The 27,499-nt window shown below is 44.1% G+C and overlaps 1 protein-coding gene across 1 annotated transcript in view; it reads right to left on the bottom strand.

Moving 5' to 3' along the window:
- Nucleotides 1-27,499, bottom strand: part of SLIT3 (slit homolog 3 (Drosophila)) — a gene marked incomplete at its 5' end in the record, with an annotated part of 473,057 nt that overhangs the window by 10,924 nt on the left and 434,634 nt on the right. The window contains 4 exons of the mRNA XM_009890879.1: nt 12,004-12,134; nt 14,519-14,759; nt 21,751-21,888; nt 27,279-27,372. Coding sequence (XP_009889181.1) covers nt 12,004-12,134; nt 14,519-14,759; nt 21,751-21,888; nt 27,279-27,372 — 604 coding nt within the window. The remainder of the gene's footprint in view (nt 1-12,003; nt 12,135-14,518; nt 14,760-21,750; nt 21,889-27,278; nt 27,373-27,499) is intronic.

Here is a 27,499-nt window from a genome sequence, read left to right as displayed (position 1 = left end):
GGGGGCGGGCGCGGGTCCGCGCAGAGCCGCGCAGCGCAGCGCGGCCGAGGGCCGTGCCGGGGCCGAGGCGCGCTTTGTTCTGGCTCGCTGCTCGGAATTTCTTTACTGCAACGCAGCGCGCCGTGTCACACACCTGACAGCTGACTTGACGTTACCCAACTCCTTCCCTTTGGCAAAGGTTTTCGTGCTTTATGGTTAAATCGAAATGGTATGTCTGAGGAACGCAAGGGAGAGGGGAAAGGAACGGAAGGAAGAAGCCAAAGGGCTGCCAGATTTGAGCCAACCGCTTTTCTCGGGGGCACTAACAAACCGAGTCCCGGCTTTTGAGATTTTTCCAAGCTATTAAAAAAGACAGATATGAGTTTTTAGCCAACTTCCAAGCGCAGTGTTCTGGGCCACCACCGTTGGATATTATATAGTTTACAATACATTCTTGTTGAAAAATGGGAGGAATTATGTTTGAAGTGTAAACATTTGAAGTGTAAGGATTTTTCAGGAATTTAACAATTAGATGTGCTAAAAAGTAAGCAGTAAAACGAACCAAAAGACCAGTTTTATATAAAACTAAAAGATTCTTCAGGACTCAGGAATTTCTTCTCGTACTGCACTAAGCAGCCCGGTGAGGGCCCGTCTCATCAGCACCCTGAGGACTGTACTCACAGTCTCTACAGGACCTTCACGGCAGTTTTGTTACAAACTTGATGCTGAGAAACCATTTCAGTTCCCCTCCAAGTGCAATCACTTCGGGTGCCTTAAAGTACATACCCTGAGGGGAAGGAAGTAATGCAGAGCCACAAGCTGAGGGCTGGCAGGAGGATTTCTCTGATCAGGGGTGCAGTGAGCAGATGCCGGTGGGATCTGGCTGCCCTGGGAGCCCCCCGGGTGCCTCCCCAGCAAAGGGGACACACTCGCTGCTCCCCAACCAGCAGCACCCCTCACCTTGCTGTTCTCCATTACACTCATCCTCTCATAGCACAGGTTACGTCTTGCACAATCCATTACACTGCTTTCATCAAGCTTATCCTAACCTATCCTTACCCTCACCGAAAGCTGGCTATGGCATCAGGTTTGGACAAAAAAACACCCCAAAACAAAACAGGAAAATCCTGGGCATATGGGAAGAGCCCAGCTGCCAAAGCTCATGAGAAGGCCCCGGGTTCAGCACCCTCTGTTCCCTCTGTGCCCAGGCGGGAAACTCGGAGCTGCCCTGACAGGGAAGAGAGGCCACTAGAGAGAGCTCTAGACAAGAGTCGTTAAAATTCCGTATCACAGGGAGCTGGCCTCATCTGTCACAGCAATTCTGCAAGATGAGCACACGGACCCATTGCACAGGGCACTGCACACAGGCCATGGACATCACCTCTGCCGAGGGCTTAGGCTCCAGAACACAAAGAAATGAAGGGAAAGGCATACGTATTAAATATAAAACCCCAGGGAATATATAAAAGAACTGATTCCCACTCCCTCCTATATTTTCTTTCCCGTCTACTCCAGCCCCAAGCACACACAGATGTTATAAACACCGACTCCCCCTGCTCCGATACCCATGAAAGATTTAGAGCTGAGCCACTGTAAATATGCCAGTGAACAGAAATGCATTAAAGGATTAAAGCATTCAATTTGAACTTGTAAAATTTGGGCTTTAGGGTTAGTTTTCTCACTGACATGTACTGTACGTTCAGTGTAGACAGCAGGGAACAGCAAAGAAGAGAAGTTAAAACCAAAAATAGCTTGAAGTATCACAGCAAACCATGTCACTGAGGAAATGTATAACCATCAATTATGCAAATGAGGACATCAATTCATTAGCTACAGTCTCCAGATTTTCCTGACCTCTGTCTTAATGGGGACACGCCTCATTTGAAGCACAGAACAAAGCAAACATAAGGATAGTAAGTGACTAGGGAGCGAAGGCCACGGGGAACACTGAACTTGGATAATCTTTGAAAACATTTGAAGCAGAAGGGAATAACCAGAAATACATGTCCAAAGAGCTTAAGGAGTTTACAACACACGGGAAGAGCAGGCACCAGAGAAGAGGTACCCAAATCAAGAAACACAAGGTGAGAGCTGCAGGGAACCGCACTGAGATGTTCACAATTTGGGAGCTGTGAAACTCATACTGTGCCAGGCTGACTTCAGGCATCCGTGATGATGGTTTTTCACCTTTCCAAGCTACAGCTACCTTCTGCCCTTAGTTCCTGCTATAATCAGTCCTTCGCCTAAAATAGATTTAAACTTCTCCATGGCAACAAAGGCAAAATCATAATTGGAGTAGTGTTTGTGCTGCCTCTGCAATAACACATCACTTCAAGCACTATCATCTTCAGAAGCCAAATAAAAACCACATGTTGAGAAAAAAGTATGAAAAATGCTAATGAAACACAAGGCTAGGGAAGTAAGAGGTGAAAGAGATATATTAAAGCATTCAAGTTCGCTTTCAGCTTAAAATATACTCTCTTTTGTTATGTTCAATCCTGTTCTATATGACTCGAGCATTAGGTCTTCTAGGCTGAGAGCACGCGACACTAAGATTTTTTTTCCTTGATACCTCCATTTTCCTTTGCTTGGTTTTCTACCTTTTCTCCTACTTACAACTCCGTAGACCACCCAAATAAGCCATCTTTCTCTTCTTGGTGTTTACAGCCCTTAAACACTGGCAGCTGATTACCGTATCTCCCTTAATGATCGTTTGGCCAGGCTATGCATATCTAATTTCCAGTCATAATTCAGTTCCTGCAGCACCCCTGCCAACAGTGAAAGTTATTGTATTACAGACCTTCTAAGGGAAAAGCAAGGACCCTTTCTATACCCCTGCAACATGCAATTAACACAATCCTGACCCCTTTCCCTAGATTATTCATAAAAGGGTCGGGTTCACGGCCAGGGTAAGCAGTCCTTGTGTACAGGGAATTCTCACCCTGTCCCTGATGTGGGCAAGAGGTCCGACACCTCCCTCCAATCTCCACTGGTTTCCTACAGTATCACCGTGTCTCTGCAGAGCTGAATACTTCATTCTGCTCACTGTGGATTTGTTAAACGCAAGCGTAATGGCAGTAAATACGGCTTGAATGAACTCTTCAAGTCTGAGGCCTCTCCTGAACGACAGATCTCAGCGTTACTGCCTTCCCATCTTACTCCACCAGAACAGGTTTGCACATCACGGCACACAGTGTATTGCGGTGCAATGAGCTATTGCACCTCAGTGTCTCTACTGTAACATGCATCATATAAAAATAACAAACCCAGTAAATACAGAGTGTAAAAACAATCACATATAGATTCTGCAATGCTATTGGGACTCATTAAATCAGTTATCCTTAAAAAAAAAAAAGACACGGCAAACAGCACAGAGGAAGGCAGGCCCTGGCACAGCGGCAGGGCCAGTGACAGCACCGAGTGCCACCTCCTCCCCAGCAAAGAGACCGTGGGGAAAATGTACAGTAGTGTGGCACACACCAGCATGTGCAGTGGCACAGCTCCCCTGCCCCACCAGGATGCGGAACAAACCAGGATGCTTGCGTTTACTTTTTAGTACCACTATCAAACACGCTTGAAAACAGCTCTGCCATTCATCTGGGTATCAAATCTGGGGTTCTGATGAAGAAGTCCATCAAGTATCTTCACAGTCATTTCATCAGGGGAATACTTTACTCCCTTTACTATCCTCTTTGCAGCTCTGGAAAATATGAAGGTATCTGCCATTTAGCAGCAGGGACCAGGGCCACTACAGAATACAATTAAAAGTGCTTCCAATTAGAATGAGAGAATGATGGGGTTTAGCTGAAATCAGAGGCTAAGCCCCAAGACAAAAAAGCTGTGTCTATTTAGAAACCTGATATATGGTCAGGAAATGAAATTGTTTCCTCCTCATCTGTGGCAACATCCCTACAGATGTATGCCTCTGCTTCCACAAAAATAAACAAAACCCGTTGCTCTTTGACAACCAGAATAGCAGCTGCCATACCCAGTTTTGCCAGCAGCACTGGAGCAGGCTGGCAAACGCAGAGCTGTGGGTCACGATGCTATACTGGGAAGAAGCACTGAAATAATTGTGCACAGAACCATGCCGCACCTCCGTGATCACCCTCAGTGCCAGTTCTGCAGGCACTTCTAACAGAAACTGTACCGATTGAATCCAGAGCCTGGCGCTTGGTATAAACGGGATAGAAATCTATCACACATGGTACACATCTAAACTTTCTGTTAGTCATCATGTTTACAAGAAATTTACAGGCAGAAAAAAATAAACATGTTATATTAGCTTGCTACATTCTGTTGCAAGGCAAAAAACCCCACAATTCCAGACATGAATGAGTCATTAGCGCATAGGAAGTTTATAAAGTAATTTTGACTATGATTAGGTTTATTCCATCATCGTCTATTACAAGAATACTTCAACCTTCCTCTGATGTAATCAGTGTTAACCGACTGTGGCAATGTAATACTGGTCTAAAGACCTATGCTATAGCAAGGCAATACCTTTTAAAATACCTTTGCACACCTTTCTCCTAGTTACTGGAACCAAAGTTCAGCAGAAGAGCGTGTTTCCAACATGCAGAAACCAAACTGACTGCTCAGAAGGTGGACTTGTAACACCGGCACTAATTTATGAGGGCTCAGGAGTTGCCACTGTCACGGTTTCACGGATGCTCTCACTAGAAGAAATACTTAGGCCATATTACGGACCAACTAATGACTAAATCAGGTTATCTGCTGGAGTAGAAGAAATAGTTCTCATTTCACAATTACTTTTGGTTTGGCTGGGCAGTTTTAAGGCTTGAACTGAAGTGGCTAAAACTCAACCCCGCTACTGACTTTAACAAAGAGGGGGAAACCTTCATTTATAATGTGTGTTTCTGCATTTTCAGCAGCAATTTTCTTTTGATGATATAGTTCTATTATGTTTAGTCAAAGTCAAATCACTGCAGAGAACAACTTTTGGCTTCACTATTCATTGTTGCATAAACCCAAGACTGCTTCAAACATGAAAACCAGCAAGTACTTGCAAGGTGCTGAGCTACTTCTAGGGCTCAGCAAGCTTCCAAGAGCAAACATCTTCCTTCTTGATGCTCTGAAAATACTTTTGAATGGTCAACACACTCCACTGCAAAGTAAAACGTCATAACTGTGAAGGATTTGCTTTCCATCTTTAGGTGTAACCCTCTGAAGTGTCCAATTCGGTCAGGAGAGAGAGAGAGGAGCTGCATGGGGCCAGTACACTGGGAAGTTAGACTAACTAGAGGGTGAACTCAGGGTATTTTAAGACCTTGATTCATTTTGGGTGTGTTCCCCTCCCACCACTTTTGTTTAGTTATGAACTATCCCTATCTCATCACCCCTCATTTCTTCTTGGGATTAATACTGGCATCTTGCTGACTTCATTGCATTTTTATTACTATTCTCTGCTGAAAGAAATCAGCATTATAATGTTATTGTACTCAAGTTATACGCACATGTGCATGCTGCAGTCCTCTGTTTTGCATAGCTCTTCCTAAAAGGCAACAAAGCAACCAGCGGGATGGACACAGCATATCTGCTCCCGCTTCCCTCCAGTCCCCTTCAGCCGAGAGTGCTGCCGGGAGATACAGGTGGAGCCGTGCAGAGGACAGGTATGCAGTGACTAAAATAACAAGGTACAGACCAGCTTATGGGTGTCTGTTTCTGGACCCTGAAGAAGGTGATCTGGGGCTCAGAGAAGGCAAGTGGCTTTAGATGACCTATTCCTACCTTCCTGTAGCTGGTACACAGACACGCCAACACTGACTTGCTTTGGGAAAGGTTTTGCCACCTTCTGATAAAACATCTCCCTCTGAAACACCCTACACATATGTGTAAGGTTAGAAATAGAGCTGTGGGTCTGTAGCACAGTTTTTCTGGGTACTCAGCTATTACACTGAAGAGAATGAGTTAGGCAGAGGCAAGGAGAGAGAGGAGAGAGAAGAGATGAGAAACTGTCATTCTTGCAAGAGATACTGAAGAGATTTACAAAGAAAAAAAAATTAATTCAGCTTAACAAGATTTTGCCTGCTAAGTCCTCAGGCAGCCTGAAGGACAAAACTTTACCCTTCTTAAGCTTCATCTCAGCAGAAGAAAGTTTCTGAATTTCACGAAAACAAATATTTGATTCTGAACCTAATGATAAAAGTTAGATGACATTTTAAGGTCTTGGCCTTACATTTTCACTGTCCTACTACACAAAAATCCAAGAAAAACTAGGGAAATGTGATGTTTGTAGTTTGACAAGAACTCACACACTTGTCCTTTTTGTCCCATTCAAATATGCGAAAGCCCTTTATAAAGGCAAAAAAGAATTCATCTGTCCTTTGCATTGGCTCATGTAAGATGTATAAGTACATTCAAATTTTACAACTTTTACTGTACAGGTCAGAGATTAATACCGGTTTCTTTCATCATATTTGATGCAAAATCCCTAAGGAATACCTGAAAAAATAAGAGTCTGTGATAGAGAGAATGAAATGAATTGCAAATACACAGAATTGTCAGGAGCTCAGTGATGTCTCATAGAAACCTCTAAAAAACAGTCTATTCAGAGACCATCCAGAAGTATCGCACAGGAATCCCACAAGGGACAGGCACAGCACAAGCTGCACACTATGAAGGTATTAGGAAGGAAAGGACCAGTCATGCAGTGAGCTCTGTAAACAGAGTTTTGGTAAAAACTGGGTTTGACAAGCTCTAATAATGATCCTGAGAATATGTAATGCTTTCACTCCTCCAGCAATTCCTCCCTAGAAGCAGTGAATCAATGGTGAAGCCTCCCAGGCTGTTTTGCAGATAAGCAATTGCAGCTCAAGAGAGGCGATTACACCAAAATCCCATTCTCCCATATCTTTGTAAGGTGTGGAAGTTCTTCCAGCACCAAAGCAACTGTTCCACCTCAGCACCAGAAGCATGGAGAAGTCTATGAAATATGAGTAGAGGACCAAAACCCTTGAGTACTACCAAGTTTAGTTCTTTGGTGGCAGGGCCAAGGACCTTTTCATGGAATCATCAAATAGTTTGGGTTGAAAGGGACCTTTAAAGGTCATCTAATCCAACCCCCCTGCAATGAGCAGGGACATCTTCAACTAGATGAGGTTGCTCAGAGCATCATCCAACCTGAGCTTGAATGTTTCTGGGGATGGGGCATGTGCCACCTCTCTGGGCAACCTGAACCAGTGTTTCACCACCCTCATTGCAAAAAAATTCTTCCTTATATTTAATCTACCCTCTTTCAGTTTAAAACCATCACCCCTTATCTTATCACAACAGGCTGTGTTGTTGGACGAGTGCTGGTGGCCACACAGGCTGCTGCCCGGGCTCCAGCCACCATGGGCAGAGGCCGAGTGACGTGGAACGGATGCTGCCGGGGTCAGAGCCTTGTGCTGCTCCACAGCCTGGAGGGAGAAGGGAGAAGGAACCTCGTCCCCCTGAGACCCACAGCACATTTCTGAAACACTTTTTCTATTTTTTGTGCATTTCTGTACTTTCTATGCACAGAGAACCAGATTTAATTTATCATCCCACAGTCATCCCATATGAGGCAGATACCGTAAGAATTTAAGCTCTCTTATTTTAGGCCTTTTGCTTTAACCACAAGAACATCCCTCTATGCTATGTAAGAGTTAGCCAGACCGTAAGACCTGCATGATACGATCTCTAAGAAATATTTTAATGATGTAGCATTTTTGAAAACAGATTATGCAAAGATACTTTTAAAAGGAATTGTAATGTAATTTGGGTGCAGGCTCTGCAGAAAGACAAATACAATTAATTCTTATGTTTTTCTAACTGCCTCCTTCTTCACTGCTGTCAGGAAGCCTGCATGAAAACATACCGTTTTACACCAATGACGTCTGCATCTTGCTCTTTACCAGATACAACAGTCTGTATGCAACATGGCAATCTGGGAACTCTGAAGGGAATTACATCAGTAGTTTGTGTCAAATTTCTATTTTCCATTTCTATTAGGAAGGATTAATTTAGCATCCAAATCAATGTGACTGTGTAGTAACATAAAACGTATCAGAAAAGAAAAAATTACAGGTAAGGTCTCATCTCTTGTTCAAGGAACAGCTGTAAGAAAAAAGACTGACAATAGGAAGCTGTCCCTATAGAACACAGTTAAACAGACACCAGTGTCAATGGCTGAATGCTGAAACTACAGAATTACATGCTTTTTGTTAATTCAAACTTTTAACAATTGGAGCATGGTAGGAAATAAAAGCAGCACATTCTTCCTCAGTTGGTATCTTTAAATTAAGGTAGAGTATCTGTGTAAAAGATTTCAAGAACTCCCTGTTGGCTCAGTACTAAATACTGTCATGGTATGGAAGAGTAACTCTCACCAGTGCAGAAACCAGGAGGTCAATAAAGCACTCAGAAACAGACTTCTGTTCTCATTTGTGCATCTACAGAATAATTAAATAGACTAAAAGAAACAACAAATAGGAATCCTACTTCAAAAATGGGTGTTCTAGAAGGTGTTCACTATGACGTCCAGGAAACTTATTCTGCAGCTTACAAGTGAGGAGTTCCATTAACAGACCAGTCAGCTTTTCTTTGAAAAGCGTGAGTTCAATCATTGCATATTCATGCATTAACTTGTATTTCTTTCTAACTTGACAATAAATGACAATGTATTTTAGGTAGTCTTTTCCATAGGACATTTGCTGACCTTTACCTGACTAGAATGAAAGAAAAGTCCAATGTCAACTTTACCCTTTCTATCCAAACATACCATAGGAATGAATACACATAAAGCAAATCCGAATGTACAGCGAGTTAATCTTTTAACCTGGGCTTTTCCAGACTAACTTTGTACTGCAGTTCTACTTAAATCTGCTCAAAGGAGCAACTAAGGTTCAGGAACAGGCCCGCTGCAATAGCCACACACAACCTGCCTTCACACAGCAGATAAAATGAATTGCTCTTTCCTGCAACCCGCTAGTATGCCACGTCCCTGCCCTCAGGCTCCTGGAATGGCTTTGCAAAGTTGAGGCCACTGCAGAAGACACTGCAGCCCTCGGTTCAGAGCACACACACCACGCGTCTGGTGCAAACCCTCAGCCTGGCTGTACGCTCAGGGACTGGCGGAGAGTTTTGCCGTGTAACACATGCGCACTTCATCCTTCCAGCACCCTTCTGCTGAATACTACTGAAAACTACCACCACGTATGCCCTACTGGCTGCTGCCTTCCCAATCTGTCTGACAACAGGTTTTATCTTATCCCTACAGAATATTACCTGTATTAGCCAAGTACTTTGCTAATTTTACTGGTCTTAAGTACTATTAATAAATCCAATCATGGAGACTCCGATGAAGAATTACAGAGAAAGTGGCTTGCCAATGACTTCCCACATCCCATCATGGGAGTACCTGAAATAGCCGGCAAAACATCTCAGTTACAACACAGGACCAGGGCAATTATCGATTTCCTGCAGCTGTAGCTGGCACAGTTCCCACCAGGCCGCATTTTAAGACCTCCTCCTCTTTTGGCAGACTCTTCCAAGGAAAAACAAGAGCCAAAGCACTGCTCATCTCTTCCGAGAAGTGGACCCCTTTGGAGGACAGCAGCGCCTGATATTGCCCGTGAAAAGTAATCTCATAGTCTTTCAACAGAGCTTCTCAGCAAAAGTGGACTGCTTGCCTTTGAGACTGAGATATAAATGAGGCATCTAAACAAGCCAGCAAGGAGTAGGCAATAGAGGGAGCAAACTGTTTTACCAATGGTGAGACTAAGATTTGAATGTCCCAGGTTCTCCTAGTGACCTTATTTTTAATGAAAAATTAAAAATCGTAGAAGTTGCAGAAAAAAGTTTCCCAAATCCTTAAGGTTTAGGTAAAATGCAGCACACTGAATCAGCTATTAATTTCAGCAAAATGCAAATTAGGAGACAATGCAATTAAAAGTACAGATAAACTCATTGGAGCCAGTGCCAGGTATAAAAGGACTTTCATGTCTCTGGAGAAAGCCTTTAAAACATCCAGAAGGAATTAGCGGCACAACTTAGAAATTATGGCCAATGCCTGAATAATAGAAATGATTGACCATGGTCCGAGCTACTAAAGGAAACGCGGGATTTTCCATTATTTGGTGTTTTCCTGTCAAAACTCGATGCCAAGACAGAAGTTGTGTCTTAGCCAAACAGAGCTTACGCCGTAGCTAAAAGTCAAACAGGATATATAGGGAGGTCAAACCAGATCCACTCACGCCTTCTACCCTTAAATCCTGTGATTGTAAGGAGAGAAGCAGGTTTCCTCCCCCTTCCTCAGCCCTTAAGGAAAACAAGTCTTTTAATCTATTTAGAGGCCCTTTTTGACATTCTTTAGCTGCAGTTTTTCTCAATCAACCTAATCTTTTCCCATCAAGCTCCATGCTAATCCCATTTTGCTCCACTCCTTAAACTAATAAAAGATTAGAGTGACATTTCAGAAAGGGCATCGTATTAAGCAGTTTCTTTCCCATCTCAACAGATCACACAGTACAAAACGTAGCGAACAGGGCATTAATCTTATGGTAATGAGGTGTCAGTCTGAATGGAGACCTCCTCCTTGATCAATATGAAGGGCGTAGGAATAATGAGGACGCTGCCGCTTGCCATCTCTGGCAACTTTGCCAGAAGGCAGCAGATCCATAAATTGTTGTTGTGATGGTGGCAACAGCTCTTGTTACCACACCGCTCTGCCCTTGACAACGGCGAGCAAGCATCCACACCGATCCGTCACCCCCTGTGCTACCCACACATAACGAGCTTTTCCCTATGTTCTAATTAGCGGCGTAAAACTGTTTAACAACTTAGCTTTGCTCTGACATGAAATCAATTAGGATTAGCAGCCACACACAGAGAAATATTTCACACCTATCCAGCTGGTGAAAACCACTAACAAACTACTTGTGTCATTCCTACAGTGGACAAGCTATCGCTCTTCCTGGTGACATCCCTGCATTGGTATTACCCAATTTACTTTTATACAGAAAGAATTTTCTCAGTTTCTTAAACAAGCCACCATTTCCCTTCAAGAAAGCTCTGCACAGCTACCATGCTCCTGGCAGACTCAAGTTTTATCAAGTGCTGAGAAAGCTTGCCAGAAAAAGTGCAGGCCCGTCCCGGTTCGTGATACTTGGTGGTATCCTTTCACCTGCTCTAATAGGATGCTCTTCCTTAAAGAGTGAGGTGGGCTGGGAAATCCAGCTCTTCCACACACACAATGCCATGAAACTGCACGGAACCCAAAAAGGCTCCACGTGGTCACAACGGCATGTTTACACAGAACAAACTGGAGCAACAGGGCTTAAAAATAATCAGAAGGGAGCTAAGCTGGAGAGAGGGCTGCTAAAGGAACAGCGGAAGACATGAGCAGCACATCTCTCTCTCCTAGAGAAATGCCTCTCTGCATGGGTTTCACTTCTACATTTGCTTTTCTTTCTTGTGACTAATGAATAAAACTTGTGGGTTGGGTATCCCCAAAAGTCAAGTGTCTGAAGGTCAAATTGCCCTACAGGTCACCTCTGTAATTTCTGCTCATTCATGGTTTGTGTAGTTACTACTGATATAGGTAAGAGTTCTTCTAAAAATACTCACCCTGTAGAGGAATTCAGCCCTTCTCCTCCTACTTCACACAGTCTAGTCCTGCACTTGCACAGTCTCTGTTATGTCTTGGTACAGTAAATTAATGCTAAATATCAGCATCAAAGAAACTGATTACTTGGGACTATTTCAAGGACAACAGTCACCATAAACCAAATCTTTACAGTAGTTGAGAAAACACAACATTTTTCTGCAATCACAGTAGAACACAGTCTCACTGATATTGTCAATAAATGCCAATTTTTAACTGTGGAGCCTCCAGCTAAGTCTTTATTCTGATCTTCTTATCTAATCACGTACCTAAAAGAGATACAGTGAAGTAAAAGAAAAGGTTCTTCTCCCGTGCACACTTCTTAGAAAAATCCTACCTCTCCATCTTTACTGTCTTGGTAACGCTTAGCTATTTACCTGTATATTGTGGTAGGTGGAGAATTCAGCGTGTCGTAGATGAGCCTCACATGTCCTTGGTACAACTCTAGAGCCAAAGGGTCATTGTCTCCTTTGTATAATAAGATGCCATTGTCCTTGTCTGTTGCTACCTGTGAACCATGAATAACCAGGTGAGGTTGCTTGAGAATGATTAAAAAACAAATAAACCTGTATTAAAAACCATAGCAAAATCATATACGCAATTCAAATATGATTTAATAAATCATATAAATGAGCAACAAGAGCAAGAGCCATAAGACCCAAAAAGGTCTTGGTGACACTGAGTGGGCTCCTACACAAACAGGTCAACCTCCCACTAAGGCATGGCTCCCTTCTTTCAAATGAGAACTAGTTTCCAGGAGCTGAAAGCTGCAATTTAGTTGATCCCTGTCAATAGACTGTTGCTGTATTTTTGGCGACACATGAATTTATTTCTCAGCTACTACCCCAGCTTGAAGTGGAGGTTTCGAAAATCAACTCTGGCATTACAAGCAGCATGTCACAATTACAGGCAAACAAATTTTGGCAGGCACTGATCTGCTCACAGACTTTCCACAAAGAAGGAAAGAAGGACCCGTGCCCACATCTGGCATAACCATGAGTTATTCACTCAATCCAAGTTATTATCAAGTCATGCGGAGTTCAAATGGGACATTTAGAGAGTTAGGAAGAACAGAGTAGCCCTCGTCCCTCTAGCTTTGATGTACATCAAGGAAAAAAAATAATCTTGAACACTGAATCAAAACCCAAGGACTCCACTTTCCCAGTCTCCAGCTCTCAAATACCTCTATAGTACAAAAAAACCAAACCAAACCAAAACCCAAACCCAAACCAAAAGGACAAAATGGTATTTTTTGATACAACTTGCTGTTATTTTCACAGTACATATTTCTCAAAATTTCTTGCCTATTTTTTTATAATAGCTGTTAAATGCCAAAATTAAAAAGTGAATTTATAAATTGCATTTTATATATATTTATATACTATCCTTTTGCCCTTAATTTTTTTTTCTTGAGCACTTTTTAGTAAGATTTCCTCTATCTGTTCTTAATAATCAATGTTGTACACTATTTTTAATTCACTAGCGATTGATTACTGGATGTAAGAAACACATTCAGGGAAACAAGAAGTGAGAACATTATCTGCATGCGCTTTCTGTAAGAATCAGTTTTATTCTTCAAGCTATGGCTGATGTAAGGTTTTGTGCACTTGAGAAGACAATGTCCAGATTTTCAGCTTTAAAGTTGACATATAGTATTTGGAGCCTTTAAGGAGCCATGTTTTAGAGTGCCCATATTTTAGAATCTCTTTTGTGCTATGAAAAAAATGAAAATGTTGAAGAAAAAAATGGAGTTTCAAATATAGATGAATCAGCTTCATCTTCATGTGAACTGTATACATATATATGATATATGTATATATCTATTAAAGAAACGATAAATTTTAATTATGGAACTTTTTCATTAGAACAAACTTTGCAGGAACCACCCTTTTAAAATCTATTACTAATGTGGAAATGTAGTCCTTTTTCTCATGTCTTGACATTGGTATTTTAATTACAACCAAACTCCATCAAGCAAATCTAGAATATGATTTCCAACTGTGGAATACAATCTCTTGTCAAATTGAGAAAATAAATGCAATAAAATAAACATACAGGGATGATTTTTCTTCTCATATCTTTTGAAATGTTATGCTTCCATTGCAGGGTGAATCTAGCATAGAAGTAGCCCAGATTAACAACCAGTGGCCTAAGAAACAGATGTGTCATGTCTCATATATGCTCCACACATCTCTTTATTAGAAAATGCATAAAGCTAGAAATTATTCCCTCGTTTACTTTGGCATATTAGGGGAAAAAAAGATCAGTTTCATGCCTACTAGACTGTGAATGCAAATAACATCCAAATCACTTTAATATCATATTGGACTAAGCATACAAAATACCTTTGGATCCACAACCACAAAGATGACAGTAGTGGCATGGCACCTTTGATATCTACTTTCCATTGCCTTACACAAAATTTAGGTGTAACAACAAGATTGTAACGAAATCCCAGGCCTTTTATCTACTGAATGTGCACAGTAAAAGAGTAAACAAAATATTGTCTGTAAAGGCCATTTAGAACAGCCTCTTTTAATAAGTCTCCTAACACTAAGCACTAATTTCTACAGGATGAAACACAACGCTGTACATCAGTAAGAAGACAGGAGGTTTGCTGAATCATCTCCAGTTGCGTTGCCAGTCTGGTAATGAGAGTGGTGAGATTCTGGAGGCAGAATATGTGTCCGCAAAGGTACGGTGGTGCCTTCGTTGCTCCTTAATGTTGCCGTAATTTTAGAGCACACAACCGGCTCACAAGTTGTCTCTCACTTTGTCAGCTTCTTGGTCAATAGACCTCTTTCGTTCGGAATAAAACCCCAATATATACATGCATACGTAATATTGCTTAGAAGAGCACTGGGCTGGCAACTGATGTTCTGCATGACATACCTGGAGGGAGATGTTTGCCTGAGGGCGAATTTTGGCAGATGGCAGCTCCACATAGGAATCCTTCCCAACAAAGTTAACTGTGATGAGCTTCTCGCACTTCTGCCCAGCAAAGCCAGCGAGGCAGCGGCAGACGGGCTCATGGTGCGCGACGATGCACTGGGCCCCATTCTGGCACTCGTAGTTATCACATGGGCTTGTCTGGAGCAGAACCATTGGTGGAGGAGTTTCACAGAAAAGTCCACTGTAGAAGGTAAAGGAAAGAAGAAGGGGCCCAATTACCAGCATTTTTTTAAGGAAGCAAACACTTTCCGATGCTGATGTTATGCTACTCCTGTGGTATAGCAACTCTGAGATTCAGCTACCCCGTGCTGACTTTACTGCGAGAAAGCTATATAGCACAGTGCCATACAGACATTCCCCCCTCAGTCTGAACGAGCCAGTTCAAGTACTGAAAGCAATTTGTACTGCACTTTGCACTGGTTATTTCGCTCTGCAAGGTACAGCACTCTGTCTAAAATAGCTTTCATCCCACACTGTGCCATGCAGACGTTCCCAGCAAAAACTGGGAGCCATTTAAGCCCAAACCTGAGATTTGCCCGCCTGCTCTCCCCACCATCCAGAAACATGCACCGCTCCTCAGCCAAAAATCCCCATCCTAGGCTTTGGGACTTGAGTCTACCTCTGCTGTTGGTAAGCAACTGGTAAGCAAGGGGGAAATCCTCTATTTTTAGTGTTTTTTACAGCCTCCTCACTTGCTTTACTGTGTATCAGAGTGTACCATCAACAGATGGGCAACTGCTAAAACATCTCAGAAGCAATGCACCGATACCACCCTATTTGATGGGCAGCTTCCCTGAACTGGTTGTTTCTAACAGCATCAGGATCACCAGCTTTATTTTAGCTGAGTTTGTGGTTGGCAATGTCACAGATCAGAAAAACGCGAAGGAAAGGAAGCTCTCCCAGTGCCAAATGCTCGATCTGAGTACTTGTGAACTCGAATCCTGTTCAGATCCGGATGCAAGTGCTGTGGCTTGTTCTTACATATATGAGCAAAACCTGCATGTAGGAACTTCTGACCACTGGGGCTTGGGCCACATCTCCCCGGTGCAGCGACGGCTCGGTCCCCCGGCTGCCCTCCTGGATCCAGCATGGTTGCACGCTTCACAGGTTATTTGCTGGAATAACTAAGCTACACTGAAATATCGACACCAGCATAGAAGGAGCAGGGAAAAGGGAGAAAGTGCAAAAAAGCTGCAGTCATCTTTCACAGTGATGTCATGGGTCAGACTAAACCGCAAAAAGTAAATGACAAATCTCTGCCCAGTACACCCACTGGGCCTGTGCAATCAATGGGTCCCGCACAGGGCCAGGGCCAGGCTCTCTGCCTGCCTGGCTGCACACGGTATGCCCCTGCACCTGTACCCCAAATTTCTCATTACAACACTGCCGGAACACAACAGACGCTTTTTGTACTGATGAGAGAACATAAACCCTCTGCACCAAGTTCTGTGACTGCTTGAAAATGTGTCGACAGTAAAATGATGAAAAATCGGTAGCTGGTGAGTAGGGAGCACGCGTCAGGCTGTGCTGGGGGGAACGGCGTGGGGATAGCTGCGGCGAGGGCTCCTGCGCCACCTCTGTGTTACACAGCACGTGTCAGCACGGGGGCAGAGGGCTTTCCAGGAGAGGATTGTGGCAGACCCATCGATGCAGTGAATAACCCATCAGCTAGCCCTGCAACAGTGAAATCCCACTTGTCCCTCGAGGGGTTTCCTGCCATTTGGGGAGCGCTTTGTGGAATAATAGTACTCTTATAAAAACAAACCAAAAAATGCCCAAACCTTCACTCCTTTCCAGTAAAGCAGGTGTGACTGGGAAGCTCAGGGAATTTCTAGGCAACCCTCCTAGATACAATTAGAATAGAAACCCAAGCCACTACCCTGCAGTAAATAGTACCGATACAAGCCAGGCAAGCACAGCAAATAACCAGCCACAACATACTCCAGAAGAATCTCGCTTAACCACAGAGACCACAACCTGCTGCCTCTCTAACAGAAGGAAATGGAGCCGACTGCTTTCCTTTTTACATTTTCTCATGTGAAATTTTGCGCAGAGTACCACAACTCTATCTTTAGCGCTGTGTGGAATGAGAGCCCAAATCTCTCCCTGCTCTGTTCTCCCAACACGCACCACTCTCTGGTCTGCCTCTGGGAAACATGACAGAGAGAGAAATACACAGCAAAATATGCATGGGCTAAATCCTGAACTGCATCAAAAGCAATGCAGTTGCTCTGCTTTTCTATGGTGTCTGGGAGAAGAAAAGATACAGGGTTTACAGTGCTAGTTTTACAAAAGGCAAACTTAAAAAATGCCTTGAAAGATGCAAACATTTGGGATTTGCACCTGGGAGAAGCTCTGCTTTCCCCACAGCTGTTACACTGCATGGAACACCCTAACCACCTTCCCAACTTTGCCAAAATCTGTATGTTGGCCTCGTACATGGTGACATGGATATGGCAAACAAAAATCTGTTCCACAGGGATAAGCACGAGGAAGGTGAAAACACTGCTGGGGATTTCCAAGGCGCAAAGCACAGTGCTGCGCCGGGCTCTCGCCGCTGCCCTGGGAGCGCGCCCTGCAGGGACTGTCCCGCTCCAGCCCTGGCGTCACTCGGGGTTGGCTGTGCTCCTGTACACAAACACACAGATGTTTCCTTCTCAGCCAGAACCACCTCTTGGTACTTTGCAGGATAAATTGCATTTCAACACTTTTCTCATTGCATTGCCCTAAGCTTCCTTTATCCACCACAAGGACAGAATGATGTTTCACAGCCGGGCTCCTCACGCCCATCCTACCGCTACCTCCCTGCTCTAGGGGGCAGGAGCTGTGATTAACAGAGACCCCTTACCTCCCCCCTCCCTGCCCGGGTGACAGTGCTAAAAGTGGGCACAGTCAGGGGCTGCTAACACGTCAGCAAAGGGTTCGGCAGCGGAGGGGGGAGCAAACCACTCCCCATCAACCTGTAAATATCCTTTACCAGAAAAAGCATAATCTTGCATAGGGAAAAGCCAGCCTATTCATTTAGACAAATGAATCTCAAAAGTGTAATCTGGCAGGCAATACTGCCGGCAATCAATAAACCCCATTTACTTTGCTCCAAGGAGCATTTGGAGGAGATGTAGAGGGTCAGTACAGTGGGCAGCAGTGGAAATAGGAGCACAGCAGGCAGGGCGGTGTGGGGGAACAACTGCGTGGGGGAAATGGTTGTCTTTGCTCACTCTGATATGTTTCTCAAAGTAAATTTGTTCTTGGGAATATTTCTTTGTGAACACACCTAAACTATGAATTAGTGATAGACTAAGAGACTCTCCCTTCCTGCGCGAGCCCCTTTGCTGCAGCCGCTCGGCAGAGCCCCGCAGGCCACTCCGCTCCTGCAGGGTGAGCGCAGCACCTCGGGGGGCACAGCACCACTCACAGCAAGGGATGGCTTCCATTCCCCTTTCCAAGAAAACAAGGGAATATTAAAAAAATAGCAACAACCTCCTGGGAAGATAGATAGACAGAAAGCAATTCTTGCCAATTTAAGGTAGTTACTGCAGTAGCTGCCTATCTGCACAGCAGTCACACCCAGCCAGAGCTGATGAGCTGAGGACACATCAGCGCCACGTCCCCACTGCTAGCCAGGCACTGGAGGGGACTGTCCGATTGCAGCACTTTCCTGTTCAAAGCCTGGTTTCATTACGCGTGTGATCTCTCTCTCTCCAGCGCAGGGCTTTGCGGCTGGCTGGCAAACAGGTCAGGAGAGCCAGCAATGGGATCAAACTAGGGTCGACCCCACTGATGGCTTTCACCCCTGGCCTGATGTCAGGTGTAATTTGTTTTCCAGAGGTGACTAGCAGAAAGGAGCACTGCTAACCCAGCCCATTGGCTTTGTTCTACCTAATGCCACTCGTTTTGTTCCGTCTGTGAGCAACAACTAGAAAGCAGAAAGAAAGTCGGTGTATATAATTCTAATTTCATGGAAGTTAAAAATAATAATAATAAAAAATCCATGCGACCCGCAGCAGTCTCCGCTAACAGAAAGCAAATGTTGCAAGAAGCCACTGTGTCTGTGCTTGGTGCTGGTCTGAAAGATTTTCCTGAGCTCCCAGTACGGCTCCTGCCCAACCCTTCCTTGCTGTGAAACCCTTTCAGTGGGTGGTTTTACAAGTGCAGCTGTCCTGCTACTGGCATCTGGGAGTTACATTAGCAACGGTGTCTGTCAAGGCCTTTTCTTCTTTATTTTAAAATACATTTTAAAATATATTTTTAGAAATAATTAATACTATTTATTTCCCCAGCAGTGGAATGTGGAACGCAGCCTGGCTTGCATAGCTAGGCCAAGTCCTTTCTGCCTCGTACGATCTCATTTATTTAAATAATCACTGCTGAGTTTCTTGCGGCAAAGTACCCCAGTGGGGAACTCTGAAGCTTCTACACAATGGAGGAACGGTGCTTTCTATCAAGCTCAGCAGTCTTAATGTGTGCTTCACCACTAGAGCGACATTTATCAGGACAGCCCTACTGTGAGGCTGATTGCTAGAGGGAAGGGTTGGTAAGTTAGGTTTTATCCAATGGGGTTCACAAATCCTCAAAAATGTTTTCGGTTACAGGGGGTAAACGAATGTTATTTTGGGAAGAAAACACTGAAAACTTCTCAGGAGGAAAGTGTATTATGTAATTGGAAAAGGTTGCTGAGTGATAAGGAAAGGTGCTGCGCGGAGCACAACCGCACATACCAGTGAATAGGAAATGCTAAGATGGGAAAACAGGCGTGTGCATGTTGGTACTATTGCTTTCTGGGGCTGTCATCAGAGGTGTGTCACTGTGCATATGAGGCCCTACATTGTTAATTACCGGAGTGCCATTTATTCAACCGTGCGAGGATGTAAGTTTTAACATCCTTATTAATGTGTGACTCCAAGTGGCTCTGACGTACGGCGTAGTGACAACCATAAAATTGTTATAGGCCTATGCATTTATTACAACGGCATAAGCTCCAGATAACTGGGAGGTCACTCTGCAAACTCACTTCTGGGAAATGATTCTTGACACTTAGCCAAAAAACTGTATTAATCATCATCTTAGGTCTCCTAGTTAGCTTTGTCAGACCACCCCTTGCGTTCTCTCCTTTTCATCAACACTTGCAGCCTTCAAATACTTGCAAAGTTATCTCCTTGCCGCACAGCCCAGCGCCTGAGGCACGCTTCGTGAACAGTTGAGTCTACAGCCCTGAACATCAGAAGGCTGAACTCTGTCAATCACTACCTCTGCAATTGCAGTCTTAAGAGGGGAAAAAAATATCAGAACCCCCTTCAGAGCAGCAGGCCTTTAAACTACAAAAGGCTGGAGTCATCGAAAGAATAATGAGCAGATCATATTCTGTTAGCAGAATTTTAATCCTGAAATCAAACAAGATCAGGGACTGTTCTGCATGGACAACACAAGGGGCTTCCGCTTGCTCTCCGCCTTGGCAGAGGGAGCCTGTTAGTGCCCACTGCGATATGTATCTCCTAAAAGACCCTTGCTCCCTTGCACAGGAATTTTAGGGAGGTGGCACAGACTAGTGAGAAAAAAAAAGAAAGCAAGCAAGAGACCTCAAAAGTTACTCCTGGCTCTGCTGTTAACAGGCAGAGGGATTACTTTGCTTGCCCAAGTCTACCTCGGGCTATGAAGTGCTGTCCAAGCTAGTAAATGAGTTTTGGAGCTTTGTGTAGAAAGAGGTTTCCTCTTCTTGGAGGACTTTCAGTGGAATTAAATGCCCTCAATTTGAGTGAGGGAGCAGGCGGGGAAGCTCCAGGTTCTGCTCTTCAAGTCCCTGGTGTGAGATCAGCCAAGCCGGGGCACTGCCCAAACTGCCAGTAGAGCTGCTTGGTACGTAGGAATGGACCCCAGGCCAGTCTCCCACCTACCCCTGCTGTTCTGCTCAACAGCGTCACGACTCGAAACATCTCTGCCAAACACTGTGACTCTGCCTTCCCAGAAAAAAAACCCTCATGTTCATCACTACCTAGTACTGACATGCTTTAAAAATCAGGGGAATCTGCAGCAGAGGTCTCCCACTCACTCCCATCTGATGACAGGCTCGAGTTACCCTCGACTCCAGATATGACTTTGCAATCCCATTTCTCAACTCTAACAATTAGATAACATTGAGCATTTACAATTCCACTGTGGGACAGCCACTTGTTATCCTTGTCAGTCACCAATTTGCAAGATCCCTAAGGCCATCAAAGGGATTGAAGCAGAGAATGAAACATGGAGAAAAGGGTATGAATTTGAAATTCAGAGGATATCTGATATCCTGTAAATAACAAGTCTGGTTCTGTGAAACCACGGGCTGACATCATGTTATATATCAAAGCCTATTCAGGGAAGGCTGGCTGCTTTGCAATAAAAATGTGTGTTGAGAGGGGAAAAAAACCCCAAAAACCAGCAAGGATGAAAGCAAGAAGAATGAAAACAGTTGGAGATACAAAGTAGAGAAAATGATTTATAAGTGTTCATGCAATTTCTGCTTTGTCAAGACTGATCTTTTCAGGTACTCCTTCTTTGTCTCATGTGTGTATTTCAAACACAGAAAAGGTTTAGCTGGAAGGAAGCCAGTATCCAGCCTCAGGCAATGATTAGTGAATCCATTTGGAGCAGCACACTTATCTTTGACAGACAGTGAGATTTCCAGGGGTCAGATATATTGGCAGCTGTCAGAATCAGAGACTGGAAATTTACAGCCCAAATCGTACTGAGCCCATCCACCAACAGGCACAGAGTTACTGGCACAAAATCTTCAGGCTCGTGTTTTCTTGCAGTCAGGTGTGAGGGTTCATATATATAATTTTATTATCCTTTGCTCACTCTCCCGCACACAGAGTTTATCTCCATATAATTTATGTGAGTGCATTACCTAGTGTTTTACCAGGAAAGGCTGGGGCAGGCAGGCAAAGTAACACAGCACTGCACAGAAGGCAAATTGTTGTTTTCAAAGCCAGAATTGTCAATCCCCTATATTCAGTTAACTCGTTAAGACCTACTTCAGCTACAAGATTTGAAGCACTGAGCCAGCCATTCACATAGGAATGACAGATCGATACCATATCTAGAGGCTGATTAGCTCTGAGGATGAAAGCAATTAAAGACAGTGCCCCACACTATGTACAGAAGACAGTCTGGAGGAGGAGATGACTCTCACGTACCTGAAACCCTGAGGACAGACGCAGGTGTAGCCATTGACTGCATCTACGCAGACAGCTCCATGGCGACACTTATGGCCCACACAGTCATCATCATCTATTTCACAGTGTTTTCCACTGTAACCCGGTAAGCACTCACATCTGAAATACAAGAAGATCACTGTTAATAGCTTGTTTCAATATTCACAACAATAGCACACACAGGCAGCCTAGCACCAATCTGATTTGAGATGGAAAGGTGTGAGCAATTATTCTTGGAAACATCAAGCACAATTCCTGCCATCAGAAATGCTCACGTCCCTCCTGTCTGTCTGCAGCTGAGGTTCTGCAATCTGCTTAAATTCAAGCCGAGCAAAGAGATACCATCCTACTGCTTTTCCTCAGCCAAGCCTGTGGAGAAGGGTGATCATATAGCGGTCTCCCAATTACACTGAAGATGACAACATCTTCCCTAACCTTACAGACTCAAAGCGCAATATCCTGCAAGGGCAGTTGCTCTGATGTCTCAGACTGTGATTTTGCCAATGTCTGCACACTGCCGAGTGTCTGAGGTTGGCCCTGTGCAGCTACACAGAGCACAGTAAGGTTCCACCTTCCAAATGGAAGCAATCTGCAAGCAAGCCATAAAACTCAGCAAATTTAAAGAAAACGACCATCAGTTTTGAGACCACCACCTGTTTGTCATTCATTTGCAAGGCATAGCAAATGTTGCTGCAACTACGGAAAGTTGTCTTTGAAGTCTGTCCTTTCCTGTGGTGACACTGAGACGAGGCACGTACCTGCTGCTACGGGGTAACGCCATTCATAAGAACAACACAATGGGATGCACCCAAACCTGCAGACATTGGCTTTTTAATTTATTTCATTCAATCCTCAAGTTTGTTGTACGAAGGCTGCATCAGCATTTCTATTATAAGTCTTGCAGAAGTTTACAACCTGACAACAGAAAATGCATCCCAAAGTCTCTGACTGGGAACAGATCTTTTGGGATTGCTGAACAGCCTCTTTTTGAATCTATAGTGTAGACAATGTTTAGTCATGAACACGCTTTAGTCCATAAAACACATTTTACTCCTCCCAGCTGGATGTTACTGCACATCTGGAAAACAAAAGGAGTATCACTTAAACCAAAACAAGGGAAGAACTACAGTTAACTTCAGCAATAAAAGCAGAGGTCTGTGCTTTTGCTGGAGCCCCCTGTTTGGACCCAGTGCACTTGCCACCAAGAGCTGGAAAAGGACAGACACCATAAAGTTGAGGAAGGCAGCATCAGGAGAGAAACTACTGCCCCACCAACCTATTCTGCTGGCCTCCTCCTCCCTGCCAGCAGCCTGGTGGGGTAAGTGCAGGAGGACGATCCTTCTTCCTTCAGAAGAACTGGACACATGTGAGCTGATGAGGAAAGGTATTTCCCCTTTCCAGGCAGTAGTCATGCTGAATTTGGTCCCGAGTGACAGTGAACACACTGGTGGCCCCTGGGCACTTCCCAGCTCATCAGGGCAAGGCAGCGAGTTGGGGGAAACTTCCCGAAGTGCAACAGCAGGTCCTCTGTTTGCTAATGACCAGTGAACGGCTGCCACAGCATCAGGGCTTCAGCAACCGCCTAGCTCAAGCACTGAGAAGAACATGACCTTCAGTCTCCATTTCAAAACATGGCTTGTGACTGGTTAAAAAAGGAGGAAACAGGGCAAAGCCTATTAACCTGGAGGCTGTAGGATGGATAACATTATGTAGATGCGTATACTTTCTCTCTCCATCCTCCCTACAGGAGAGGCCCCCATCATGACCCTCCGCAGCCAGAGGATGGTTGATGTTCCAGCTCTGCACGCCTGCATTGCTTTTTCACACCTTGGTGGCTCAGGGAATATTGTGATTATCGTAACGGAGATGACAAAACAGAGCGAAAAGCAAAAAGTGTTTCTTCCCCAAACCATAAGAAGCGGGCAACATTTTTTGGCAACATTTTAGCCACACCTGCAAGCAAATAATGTCAATCAAAAGACTCTGGGGGGGAAATTGGCAACATTTAATCCTGTTGCTTTTTATCGATCCCCGCAGTCCTAATATAAAGTGATGTAATAATGAACGATGTGCAGTTCCTTATTCAGGGCTGCCATGCATCAATTTTATGATGTGTATTGGCTATCTCAGTAATGACAGAACCACCACTTTTCTCTGCAGGGCTGCATTAAATCAGTATTTTAAGCTGTCAGGTAATAATTCCAAGCTTTAGAATAATAAAGTATATTTATACCATACTCCAACATCAATACAGTGAATGGAAAAACATGCTTCTTTCCTGAAGTTATTTTTTTAGAAGTCATTTCATTGTGTTAAATGTTTTTTTTGTTGTTGATTTTTGGTTTGGTTTGTTTTGTTTTCTGGCATACAGAAAGCTACTCTTCTTCTACAGTAACAGCACAATAAAGATGTGGAGGCTGGAAGTGAGGAAAGCCACCTGCAATTTTAGCTTAGAATGCAAAGAGCTCTGTGCAGCCAAGCACACACTGAAATAGTCCAGTTTGCTTCCAAGCTTGGCTTTCCTTTTAGAAACATGGAATTCCTTTTAGGTGACAGTCATCTCTTAGTGTGGTGCATCTATTCTGAAGCTACCAAAAATGCATGCCTGGAGCGTGGCAGGTGAGAAACTCAGCCACACGAGTGCCTCACCCAGCCTCTCCTAGAAACCCAAGGTCTCCCCAACCAGGGAATGATGGCACGTTAGCTCCATCCCTATCCCACACAGTACCAGTAAGTGACTGACTATCAGTAAAAGTATGATGCAGTAAAGGAGGAGACAAAGAAACTTTGATTTTCAAATCCTAGTAACAGAGCAGTTTACACGATTAGATCAGTTATTTCATTTCCCAGTGACCATCTGACACCAGTACAGTTGAAATCTTGTTTTCTGCTACAGCCTTGTAGTGATGGCAACATTCCCAGTATCAGAGAGAGCCTAAAAACATGTCTAGTGGTATTTAAAATGTTGGCCTATCTGAGGGAAATTGCATCTGCATGCACTCTAATGTCTATTGTATACAAGCCGTGAATCATGGCTTCTATTGCAGGGCCAGAATGGAATTTCCCTCCCCATATCAATAAATAACTTGGCTTCCTATTTTTCCCCCCCTCCGTCTTTGTCATCTTTTCCTCCCTCTGCAGAATTTCAGACTGACTAGAGCTGAAGGCAGGACAGACAGACTGACGACTGGTGTCCTTGCGGCTATGATATTCTTCACTGGTGTGTCCTACTCACATGCCCAGGGCACAAACCTGACAAGTGGATGATAGCTCGGGAACAAGCCAGAATCCTGCCATTAATATTCCCCGCCTCTACAAGCAGAGCAGAGGACTGGTGCACGAGCCCGGCTCATTCTGCATGTGGCATTATACTGCACCATTACAGACTAAATGTATGGCGCATCACAGGTCAGGAGATCAAACTGCTCAAGGGATCAGCAACAGCACAGGACCGGAGGTGGTTGTTTTCAACGAGATCCAGCAGCAACCACACACGACTGCAAAAGCTGCTGTGGGCTCTCAGGCCATTTCTGAATGGTTGGATGCAACCGAAGTATGAAAGAAAAAGCAATACTTGGATAAATCTATGTTCAGGGCTAGGCAGGCTCTCGAGTCTGGGCTGCTGGAAAGCAAAATGGGACAGAGGAAGTAAAGAAATTCTGGATTTTTGTGTAGCGTTCTATCAATAGTGGGAAAAATAATGCAACAAACAGTAGTTGCAAGTAGTTATTTTGGCTTCCCTCAAGGGTTAATGGCCCCACTGCAAAGAAACTTTTCTAGCAAGCAAGCAAAACTGTCTTATTTACTCAAATTATTTGGGCGGCAGGTATGACAATGCTTCCAGGAAGGGTAAAACCATTCAGGACCACAGCTGTCTCCATCCCTTCATACATCTAGCAACATAAGGTAATTTGAGTTACAAGCCTTTGATTTGTAATATGATGTAGCTACTGGATTAGCTGAATGATGGATTAACTAGGAATGAAAGCTGGAAAGAACATCAGGGACTCCTGGGATGTGTGTACCAGTATACACCTCCTTATCCAGTCCCCGTACATCATTTTGGGACCTGTCCTAGTTATTTAATAGTTTCATCTTCCTCAAGAGTTGGAAACATTTCTGTCTGGAGGTTTTTCACCCAAGAGAAAGGATTGAGTTGTACAGACTGACTGTCTAGCACGGATTCAGCTGTCCTCGATACAGCCAGCATCTCTAAAATTTTGGTTCGTTTCCTTTTAACTATCCTGAAACGTTCTGTGTATTAGTTTACACTATTCTGACATGCTGGTTGCTTCACAGGACACAATCTGACCCCAAATTGCAAGTTACCAGGAAGACCAAAGAGTGCTGGCATCTTTCCCCTGTGAGATGCCGGGTGCCCTGGGTGAGGGTGTCCCTCTCCAAAACCCGCAGCCCTCCCTCCCAGGAGGGAATCGGTGAGCCCCCGGGATTGCATCATGTCTGTGGAAACAGCCTTAGGGGAAAGTGCAGAACACAGCTTATGCTGCACTGAACTCTCTTGAGTTTGTCTTCCTCTCTTACTACTTTGATTCAAAGATCTTTTCTTGACAAGCTTTCCATAGAGCTTGACTATTTAACTACTGCCTCTATTTGCTAAATTGCTCTGAAATTCCCACTTCAGACAAGTGATGAACACTGCTACTATGCACCTCTCAAAACACCCCAACCTCCAAATCTCCAGATGTTTTACTGCCATTTACAATGTGAGGCTTTCCTTTGCCCCTGTGAAACAGTCAGTCTCATTCCCAATACCCAAATGCAAACACGAGGGACTTCACAAAATGTAATGTGAGCTGAGTGAAGCTCGCCTCTATAGCCAACGGAAGAAGGTGGCTCCTGAGTAAGAGCCATCCAGTTCAGCTGTTTTCTGCTGCTGCCCATGTGAAGCAGCGTGGGGAGAGAAGCCCCACTGCAGTCAAGGCCAGCCTTTGTCAGCGCTCCCCAAGACCGCCAGCCATCCCAGGAGACAAGAGCTAAAGTGGGAATACAACAGAAAACTCCTGACCTGCCGCTTTATGCTCTGGCCACAAGTTTATCTTTCCCTTCTCAGTATTTAGCATGGGGACTGGCTTTTAAACACTGAGCCAGCATGGGCTGAGGAGGGCTGAGTTACATCTGTTAAGCCTCCTGCTATGCTGCTTGAATTGATGGATGCCCTAAGCAACACATAAGGAAACTGTCCTTAGTTTCTGATGCAGGATAAGACACTTCGCAGTAACTGTTCCAGAAACACTCCTTTTGGCATACTCTATTCCAGAATAATTTCTCTGCTCTGGGGGGTACACCCGTTATTTTCAAGTAAACCACAGAACGCTAGAAAAGTATGTACGGTTGCATTAAAATTAAATGTGACGTGGTCTGAAGTATATAGTACAGTATTTGCACTAATTTTGATGATTTTTACCCCAAACTCATTGCCAGTTCAACCCTAGTCAAGCCAATGGACGGATCTGCCCAGTGTGCAGAGACCAACATACACACAAGCTTACCTGGTTCCTTTGTCAAGGGGAAGACATTTGGACTCATGTTGGCATGGATTTAGATCAGGAACACAGTGGTTAATCACCTCATCACACAGTTCACCTGAGGCAAAAGAAAAGCAATACAGCTGTAACACAACTTGGAGAACCCTGAAGCAGCTCCAACCATGATGTTCAGGGATGGCAAATCTCCCTAAATGGAGATAGCTCAGTAGTTCAGAAGGAAGCGA

The sequence above is a fragment of the Charadrius vociferus genome, unplaced genomic scaffold, assembly GCF_000708025.1.
Source record: "Charadrius vociferus isolate BGI_N301 unplaced genomic scaffold, ASM70802v2 scaffold108, whole genome shotgun sequence".
Taxonomy (NCBI): domain Eukaryota; kingdom Metazoa; phylum Chordata; class Aves; order Charadriiformes; family Charadriidae; genus Charadrius; species Charadrius vociferus.
Note: the sequence above shows the minus strand (reverse complement) of the source record. Positions and strands in the feature narration are given on the sequence as shown.